Source organism: Apis dorsata, unplaced genomic scaffold (assembly GCF_000469605.1).
Source record: "Apis dorsata unplaced genomic scaffold, Apis dorsata 1.3 scaffold_317, whole genome shotgun sequence".
In the NCBI taxonomy this organism is placed as follows: Eukaryota; Metazoa; Arthropoda; class Insecta; order Hymenoptera; family Apidae; genus Apis; species Apis dorsata.
The window spans coordinates 1-11,273 of NW_006263588.1; the positions used below are offsets into that span (position 1 = coordinate 1).

General features: G+C 23.4%; 1 protein-coding gene across 6 annotated transcripts in view; it reads left to right on the forward strand.

Moving 5' to 3' along the window:
- The first annotated feature begins 1,109 nt into the window (after nucleotides 1-1,109).
- Nucleotides 1,110-11,273, forward strand: part of LOC102681561 (Kv channel-interacting protein 1) — a 19,990-nt gene continuing 9,826 nt past the window's right edge. For 2 of the 6 annotated variants that reach the window (XM_006617578.2, XM_006617574.2), the window contains exons 1-2: nucleotides 1,111-1,513; nucleotides 7,317-7,585. In XM_006617578.2, coding sequence (XP_006617641.1) covers nucleotides 7,421-7,585 — 165 coding nt within the window. In that variant the 5' untranslated portion in view covers nucleotides 1,111-1,513; nucleotides 7,317-7,420. Of the gene's footprint in view, nucleotides 1,514-7,206; nucleotides 7,586-11,273 lie in introns of those variants that run through there. The other 4 variants (XM_006617576.2, XM_006617575.2, XM_006617577.2 and 1 more) reach the window with 4 other exon arrangements.

Genomic DNA, 11,273 nt, shown 5'->3' on the forward strand with positions numbered 1-11,273 from the left:
GTATCTTTTAAGTGATTTAATTTTATATATTTTTAAATTATAATATAATTAATGAGCAAAAACATTTTTGATCTTTTTGAAGATTATTTTTTAGATTATGTAATAAGTTTCATAAAATATCAATTGTGTTTCTTATCTATAAAGTAAGATAAAAATATGTTAAAAATTGGAAAATCAGCGCCATTTTTAAATATTTTGGCACAATGTTTTAGGTACAAATAGGGAGCAATTTAATGGAAGATTAAATGAAAGTTTTTTATATCTAGACTATATTAAAGATATTAGAATTAATCTTGCCTTTCTCCAATGTTAAAATATGGTTTTTTAAAAGAGTAAGTTAGAGTAAGAATTTAGATTTAGCTCCATCTCTTAAATACTTTCTAATGAAACTTTAATATTTACAAGATGGCGATGATTCTCAATTCTTATCTACTTTTAAAAAGATGTCTTTAAGACTAAAGAGATGGCATTAATGATCAATTCTATTTGCTCCTTGTTTATGTGTATTCCATTTAATTTATTCTATAGATGGCGCTGATGCTACAATTTTTATCTTTTCTATTCTTCTCTTCTGTATTTACTTTTGGCGCGTAGTTTCAAGATATTCAACGTCAAATTTTTTTTTTATCTAATATAATATATTATAGAAAATTTTTTCTATGTATAATTATTTCTACGTAGAAGTAAATAGAGAATCAAAGAAAATAATTTACTTGCTTCAATTCTTTGATTGGGACATTTAATTATTCCATTTTATCCAGATTTAGTGATTTGAAGATTATTAATGAAGATTATACAGTAAACAGTATATTCCATTTTTTAATTTTAAAAAAATATATTCAACAATTTAATCGATAGTGAAATAGTTTTGAATAATAAAAATATATTCAGTAAATTATAATTCTAAAATAAACGAAGTTAGTCTTGAACAATATTATTTTTTGCCAATGTTATTTATTTTCCGAACAGTAATTTTCTGAACAGAACTGTTGCTGATATTTCATCAGACATAAAAAAAACAAAAGAAATAAAGAAATAAAGAAAACAATTAGTAGAATAACAAAAAAGAATTTGTCCGTTAAGATGGTAGAGAGGTTTGAGAGTAGTGTTGAGGATAGTGTTGAGGGTAGTGTTGTATGAGAAAGGATAATATAGGGTGAAAAAGGAGAGCGATGATTGGGCGGGGCAGAGGATGCGTGGTCTGGTCTAGCCCGGCCACATCCAGTCTGCCGCCGACTGCGTAGTTGCGCAGTATTGCCACTGAGTGTCGTGTGTGCTAGTAGAAGAGGATATAAACGGTATGCCGGTGCACGGGTCAGCCTGACTCTCTTTTTCCGGTCCTTTGTAAAACATCGTATCTCTTCGTTCTAGGGTCGTTCACCCTGAACGTGCTCGCGTTATCCTTCGAAATCCATTGTTTTTCTGCTGTGGTCTTCTTTCATCATAATCATCATTATTCATTCTGATTGAATTTCCAGCAAGTTTTCTGATACTTCTTTCTACGCCGAGAAACGTAAGCGATTCCTTTTCTGTTATCTTGCTGCCGAGATTGTTGTCACTTGCTTGCGCTCGAGGAAACTATATTCCGTGTTTGATAGATAAGTTACTATAGAGAGGTTAAAAGGATGCTGTGTGTTTTGAATTCGAGAATACTTGGACTTTGATAAATTTTTGAATTTATTGCTTGATTAATATGGATTATTGAGCAAAGAGCAATTGTTTAGGATTAAATGGATGTCAATTGGTTGAAATTGAGAATTAAATTATTAGAAATAAAGTAATTTTAATAGTTAATGTTTAATTATTTATTTAAATATTATTAAAGAGTATAGAAATATAAAATCGCAGATAATGAATTAAATAAATATTATTTGTTTTTTAAGAGAATAGTTTCTATAAATATTAGTTATTACGTTCTGTTTAACATTATTATTCTATTTAGCATTAATATTTTTAGATTAAATTAAATAATTTTCATCGAAATATTTATTTATTTTTCGTTTAATTTAAAATCACATAAAAAATAATTTCAGAATAATTTCTTTTGGAAATAATACTTTTTTTTCAAAATTAATAATCAAAATCATGAATATTATGTATATGAATATTACGTAACATTATTTTACTGTGCTTTCTGCTACATCAAATTATCCTTGTCTCTATTATTCCTGGCAAGGCATAATATTTGAACTATTTTTCTCTATAGTTTAATAAGATTTATTGTTTGTCATCCAACGTATCATACAACTTGTATTTTGAATAAAATATCAACATTAAAATATTATAAAATATTAACATTAAAGATTAACATAAAATTTCGAAAAACTATTTATATTTCGTTCATTCGGAATAAAAGATGATTTCACAACCATGAATGAATGGAAACTTTTTTTGAGAGATAATAATAATATTTCTAATAATTTCTGGATAAAATATTTAAACCAATTTAGATGTAAAACTATTCGAATTGAATATTCTTTCATTGACTTTGGTCAATGTGAAAGAATATTGAATTTTTTAATTATAATAATATTATTTTCGAGTATTTTATCATTTTTATTTATTAGTTATTTATCATTTTTATTGATCATCATTTTCATCAATATAATTGATATGATTTTCCAAAGATAAACATTCTTATATTATTATATCTTATATTCTTCGTAGTATTTTTATATTTTTCATCTTTGTTTTTTTCTATTAAATTACTAATGATTGTTAATATTTTATATATTTTTATATATTCTGTATATATTTTATTTTCTTAAAAATAGAATTAAAAAAATATAAATACATAATTTTTTAAATTTTAATTTTATAATTATTAGAATTCTAAAATTGATCTAATAATTGAATTTTCATATTTAATTCATATATCTATGTCTATATTATTTGTCAAAGCAAAAACAAATGAGTAGAATTGATAATAGTAACGGAGATGTAATTTGGATTTATTGTTGAAACGATCGCCATAGAAAAACAATTCATCGAAAGATTTAATGCAATGTGGTAGCTAATTTCTTGCACGCATGATATTCGGTTTACTTCACCATCTATTTTTAATAGTACTCGAGCTAATCTGAAAATTTACTTTTGACAATGAAGATTTCACAATATAATTAGAATAAATAATTATATTTGGATAATGATTAATAATGGAAATAGATCATTAATCATTTTTATTCGAACTTTAATAAAATTTGAATTATTTTTAATACAAAGGAAAAAGAGAAACAGAGAGAGCATCATTTTTAAGCTAAAATTATTTAAAATATTTTTAAATATATGATATATATATATAGAAATATTATATGCATATATATATTTTATAATATATACATGTATTATATTTTTTATTTTATCTTTTACATTAAAAAGTTTAAAAATATTTAATAATTAAATAATATGAATATTTTTAAATTTTATATTTTACTACAGTGATATTACTACAGTGTAATTAATGATTTTACAATGTAATAAAAAAGTGCAGACTCATTTTCTCGATTTAATTAATATATTTTTATAGTTGTAGTAGTCTTCGTAATCTTGTAAAAATGGGTAATAACGATTCTAATTAACGATTTGCGTAACTTTTACGAACTTTGTAGAAGAATATTTCAAAAAGTAAATTCTGAAAAAAATTATTATGATATTATATTTTCCCTTATTATGATATTATCAGTTATACTATCTTTATTCTTAAAAAAATTATTCCTTAATAAACATTTTTTTTTCTCTGTATTATAAGTTCGACAATCATTTTATTTATCATTATAATTTTTAAGTTGTCATTATATTATTATATTATTAAATATAAATTAATTTGAAATTTACATATAATTGTATATAATTTTTATATAATTTATATATATATAATTTTTATGAATTACATAATGTATAAAAAAATTGATTTATTTATGTTTTACGATTTATTGTTCTATATTAGTTATGAAGACTATTATTATAAAAGCGATTAATTAAATTGAGAAAATTATATATAATTATAATTATTATAAATTAAAAAAATAATTTACAAAAATTAAAAAATTTGAAACAAAATATTTTAACGTAAAGAAAATATTTTTCATTGCACTCTTTTTCTCTGTATATATTATATAAATAGTATTATATAATATCAAAAATTTTTTAAATTCAATCATTATTATATACATTATTATATATATCATTAAAATTAACATCAGAAAAATTTTTTTTTTATAAAGAATCCATAGATTAACCAAGATTTATAACATCCTCCAAAACCACCCTTTACCGAAAAAATCGATAAAGGGGAGTTGAGATGGAGAGTGTGCTGGTAAATGTGGGTGGATTTAAACGAAGAGTATCGAAATTTATTCCGGAAATACGCGCATGCACTGCTTTTGCCAACTTCCCAACGAAATACTGAATAACTATACTATATAGGTATATTATGTAGATATATATGTTTATATCGAATGGTACATAGACACCACGCAGTAACGAGGCTATGTATCCTCTTTTACTTACATATGTATTGCATAATGGCCATATATATCACCTATGCACCTATGAAAAATAAAAATTCGCTTTATCTATCGATCCTTGTGCCCGTGGTACACGTGTACAATCGCGATTCATTCGAGCATTTCAACCGTTTTCCTTGTATTTGTAGACGACAAATACGACAAAACATTTATTACATAGCAGATAGCCTTTGTTACATAGCAGATTTTTACATAGAAAAGTATATAGTACAAAGATATTTTAATAATTTTTTTTTTTCTAGTCTTTTTTTTTTCAATAGGAAATACTTGAGAATATTTAAAAAAATCTTTGTCTTTGATTTAAAAATAATAGTAGATTTTTTAAAGATGATAATTTTGACGTTTTCTTTGCGATGAATTGTAAATGAATTTTAGCTTTTTCTAATAATATTTTAGTAATTTTAATATTTTTAATTCAGAATATTGATTTTGTTTTTTTTTTGAGTATTTTTTATTTAAGATTTTTTAAAAATTGTTATAATTTAAAAAATATATATATGTGTATATAACAGGATAGCTGTTTGTGCATATTTAAAATTTTTTCGTTTATATACGAAATAGACAAATTGAAAAATGAATCTTGAAAGTATTTTTTAGAAAATAAAATCGTAATAAGAAAAAGTTGAATAATTAATTTTTCTTTTTCGAGAAAATGTTTTTAAACGAAAATTTATTAATAATTAAAATTAAATATTTAATTATAGCTATTTTAATACATTAGTATTATAAATTAATAATAATTTATAATAATATTACATTCAATAATTTTTTAAAGTTTTTTTACAATGTAAACTTTGGTTAAAAATACATGACTTTAAGTGATTCATTTTCTCAAGAATTATTCATCGATCACGTCTGTGTATCGGAGAAAGCTAACAAAGTATACATATCTGAGAGAAGAGAACAGATTGTTTTATCAAGAAATATAATCATAAAATATTTCAAATTAGCAATCATGTGAAAAAGTCTTAGAAATAAATTGAAACTTATTTGTAGTTGAAAACAAAATGCTGAAAGATATTTTTTAAAATGAAAATTAAATTTTTAAAATTTATAAAAATTAACTTGAATAAGCGATATAGACAGAAACAATGAAAATTTATAGAATCGATTGGCTATATGTTATAGTAAAATTAATTTCATTATTGAAAAAAAAAATCTGTTCAAATTCAGCAGAGTGTGAATTGAAATGAAACGATTCGAAAATATCATTAGAGAAACCCTTTGAACAATCATCGATTCTTGAAAGAAAGCAACGATGCTTGACGAGCATTCACGCGTTTATTATCTTTTTTTTCTTCTCTTCTTTATAAAATACATTGTGACATTGTATTTGATTCAATAGACATCAACTGAGTGACCTAAATCTTGTTAACTATACACAATTTTTTTTTTTTATTCTCTTTTGGAAAATGACTATTGAAAATTTTTGTTATAATTGATAAAGACACGGATAATAATCTAGATTATGAACATTTTAAGATAGAAAATAAAGAAGGTATAAATAATGAATAATTCACAATGTTTTAAAATTATGAGAGCAATTATTTCTGAAAGATCACAAAGATAGAAATATTTTTATATAATTAAAATAGAAGAAAAAAGTATGTTAATATTTTAAAAAATACTCAAATTAATCAATAAGTCTTATTCAGTATCCCTAAAAGAATAAACACATCCTCTAAAATAATAATTCTATTAAAAAAAATATCAAATTGATAAATTAATTATTTTACTTTTTTAAAAAATTATTTCATTATAGATACATTCACTCATGCTTTAAGTAGAATAAGACGATATTAAGTCAGACTGTGCAACACTTGGCTTCATTGGATTCATTAGAGAGGAAGTGACGTCTTTCATTTCTTTAAATTAATTTTTTTATCTATGTATAGATTCTTTATTCAAATGTCTAATTTATACATAATGCGTAAATATTTGATTTAATATGTTTTTATTTCTTTTTTTTTTTTTTTTTTAAATTTTTGTTTCGATATTTTTTACCGTTTCACCGCGTTAATTGATTTTAAAAATCCAATAATTTTGTAATTACTATCATCCGATACGTATATGAATATATATTCGTCTATCGTTAGAAATATCGCTCGATATAAAATATATATCAATCAGTGCATATTTATATGGTATATGATGTTGCATTATTTTTGATAAATAATTATTTCAATTATTTATCGGTTAAATCGTATCGAGTTTTAAAAATATTTAAAATAACATTTCATCTTGACATCAATAAAAAAGATTCATGATATATTTTTAAATATATTTTTAAAAATATAATATTAAAATATACTTTTTGTTTTTTAAAAATTTTATATATTTTTTGATATTAAAAAAATTAAAATATTAAAGATATATATTTATATTCTTTGAGATAAGAAAAGTATTTTATTATTTGAAATATACTTTGTTAAGTATGAGAAATTTAAGATTGATGGACGCGCAACGATCAAAATTTAAACTTCGCGCTCCTAAGATTGAGGCGTAAAACTTTCAATTATTTTTTGATTTAATAACAAAATTTTAAATAAGGAACAAAGCACTTTTAAATTAGAACAATTAGAACAAAAAATTAATATAAATATTGATCAATTTAAAATTGTTTTAATAATTAATATCTTGAAAAATATTTCAATTAACTTGCTAAATTTTGTTTTTACAGTATTGGTCAATTATTATTCTCTCTCTCTCTCTCTCTCTCTCTCTCTCTCGCTTTCTATTCTTCTATCAACAAAAATTGAGAGATCAAGCAAGAAGATATTTAATGAATAGGGATGGATAAAGTGGTGTGACCTTAAATGAATCAGGAGGACAATATCTAGCAAGTTGAGAAAAGAAGAAATTTCAATTGACAGAAAGCATAGGATTAAGTACAAATGGCTACGCCACCGGATTCACCGGGACCGGAAGAGGCCCTCTTCGACTTCGAGAGTGCAAGAACCAGACAACAGACTACAAGACCGGTTGCCCTTGAGGAATTGCTCCGACAAACCAAGTTCTCTAGGCAAGAAATACGCGTGATGTATCGTGGCTTTAAACAGGTATATTGAATCCGAAAATATAGCTAGTGATACAGAGTTGTGATTCCTGGAACAACAAATAAGGATGTGAGTCATACTTGGCTGGTGTGATCACTTCTCAATTACCCTCGTATAGGTTACGAGTTGAAATTTCATCTTTAAACAATGAGAAACAATTTAAATTCAGGGGCTTGTATTTTTGTAAAAAGTTTCTAAGTTTGATTTATTTGAAAACGAAATCTAAAAAAAATGGTAGAAAATTATTTTTAAACGTGAAATCATCCATTTACTGCTTTTTTTATTCCAACATAATATTTTGTTTAATTCTATATAAATTAATTCTATTAACGAATTTAAATGTCGAAATTAAGAAGCGAATTCACTATATTTGTTTCACTTTGAAGGTTTTTTCAAGAATCATAACTATTTTTTACTTATGCTCTTCAAAGTTAGTTTTTCCATAGTGATTTGAGATTAATTTTCAGCATGATAGTATGCCAGTGAATTTTCTTTATGGAGTGAATTTGATAATAATAAAATTTAATATAATAATAATTCTTGAAACTTTAAGTAGAGATTATTATCTTGCATCAATTTTTTTGTAAAATAGATACAATTGTAACATATTATATTTCTTTAACTAGACAATTATGTCACTGGCTTACCATCAATTTTCTTTCATAATTTTATTTGAAATGAAATGAATGAATGAATATTCATGACAAGTGTAAACGTTATAGGACTCTAGGACTTTGAATATCTTCCTTTTTTCTTCCATTATATATGTCATATTTATTTGAAAATATTCTTTAAGGAATCATGTGTCATTTGTGTATTATTATTTCAGTTATTTCTAAAATATAAATATTTCCAAACAGCAAAGATAGGATAGATAGGAAAAAGAATGGATTTAGAGGATTTAAAAGATAAAGTGAATTTTTTATAACTCTTTTGACCAACGATTTATTTTTTGAACGAAGTCTTTCAATTTATAGGTTATACATGTTAAGAGATGAAAATAGATAATTTATGCAATAATTTAATCAACAATTTTGTATGCAATTCCAATGTTTTCTGTGGCAAATATGGTCTTGATGTTGAAACAATTCGCGTTTTATTTTTGCTATAAATGAAAATTAGAAGGAAAACGTAACATGCCATGTCGTGTCACTCATAAAATATTTACACAACATTTTGAGAATAAGTAATAGAGGCGATAGTTATTTCTTCTCGAGTTCAGGTTTTCTTCAAGATTGATGTTGTTTCTATATAAACATCGGAAATAGTCAAATCAATATGATAGTTCAAAATAAATGTTTTAATCTGATTTAACGAGTTAAATTAATTGTTTTTTTTTTTAATTAATTGATTGAAAGAAATTTTTTCAAAATGTTAAAATATTCATGGAATATTTTTGGTTTTCTGAAAACCAAAACAAATACAAAATTTAATACATACAAAAATATTGATTAAGACTTATTTATTAAGTTAAAAACAATTTTATATTAGACAGAATAGTTATATAAAAGAAAAAAAACAAAATATTAGAATTATTTTAGAATTTAGAAGAAATTTTCTGTTATTTTTAATATTTTTAATATTTTATATTTAATATTTTGACTTTATGAATTTCATAATGAAAGTAAGAGATTTTTTGGTCATCTTTCAAGAAACATCCATGTTATTATTCATTCTTTTATTTTACTAATAAAATAAAGAAAATTTTAGTCAAAAGAAACAGTACTTTATGTTAAATGTTTAATTTTTGGAATATTTAAATGTTCAAAGTTGCTCGTCCACATATCTTCTATTGAGAATATAACTTTTCAAACAAATGAATTTGGAACTGTAACAAAACCACCTGTATATTTCACAGTAATTTATCGAGTTAGATAGAACTTTCTATTCTTCAACTAGAATTTATCCACATTACACGATGTCTATCTCATTTGGATAAACCAAGAATAAATTCAACATATTAATCTTTTTGAAAGAAACATTTTCATTCATATAAAAATATTTTTTCCTGTATTATAAATTTTTTATTTAGTATTTTAAAATACACTTAATATAAATTATCAAGATTGATATAAATAATATTTTTATTAGTTTTCTATTGTATTTTCTAATGTTCTTGTTATCTTGTTGTCATTTTTCTTTATTTCTTCCAAAAGTTTTAAAAATATTTATTTATGTTCATCAATATTCAAAGAAATTAAGAAAAAGAAAAGTGAACATTCTTTGATAAATATATATATATATACATATATATTATATTAATAATAATTTTAAAATTAAAATCTGTATTATTACTTTTTGGAATTGTCAATATTTTAATGCATGAATAGTATTATAATAATGTTAGAATAGTATTTTAATGCATGATTCTTTAATGAATTCAATTATCGACATAAATCATTCATCAAACCCTTTGATTTTTTATATCTATCAATAGATATAACTATAATATGAAGTAAACAATGATAATTGGCCATAAATATTATATTATTCGATAAATCCGTATTTTAACATGTATACACGTGATTCAGTTTGTATTAATGCAATCAATTTCCAGCAAACATTAAAAGCTTTCTTTGTATAATACAATGTGCAGCATCTTAATTAGACTAGAATATTTCGAATGGATCGATACATTGATCATATCATCAGTTGTTTCATAGATGGAATGTAATGAATGGAAAATAGATATACACATATTTATATAAAATGTTTTTGCAACTAGTCTATTGATGTTCAAAATTGTGAATTGTGTATATTTTTTTTTCTTTAGTTTCATTGGAAAATATATAATTTTTAACTTTTCCAACTAAATATCATGTATAGTACTATCGATCTGAACTTTATGCTCTTACTGACCTAAAAGTGTGTCACGACGATTACTATTTCACGAGACGCTGTAAAGTTTCGAAATTTTACTGAAACTTTTCGAACAGACATATGACTCGACTTTCAATCATCCATTTCACTGAAAGATTATATATATATATATATAAAACAAGACATACTTTGGAAGATTTGAATTATTAACAGGAAAAGAAGAGCATTTTGATATAAAATTATGAATTGAATATTAAAAGAAATTATAATTATAATATAAAGATAGAAGAATTGAATGATTTTATTAATTTTTCATTTATGTATTTTGTCACATATTTTTTTTAATTCAATTATCATAAAATAATTTTCTATATCATTTTCAGAGATATTTTTCTTGTATTGCATAAGTATTTATATTTCTTTATATATTCTCTTTCTTTATTTGTAACTTATTTCATAAAGATGTCTTTATTATATCTTTTATTATTCTTAAAAAAGATTTAATATTTTTAAAAAAAATTTCCATGTTTCTCCTTTGTTCTCATATTAAAGAGAATATTTAAATATAATTAATTAATTATTAAAAAAATAAATTAAAAATAAAAAAAATTAAATTGCCTCCTAGGAAAAGACTATATCGGTTCTCTGAAAAGATCGAAAGGTTGAATATCGTACTTCTGTTGCAGCCACTTGTAAACGAGCATTTACACGCGACGCGAAACTAAAAGCCCTGAGCCTAGAACGTTTTACGGGTATGGCGAAAAAAGCTCGGATTTTTCGAGAGTTCCTTAGATGTTTTAATTGCGCTATTTCGTCACTATACGCTTGCCACTCGAGCCGTTAAGACTGGCAATTGTGTCAAGAGTATGCG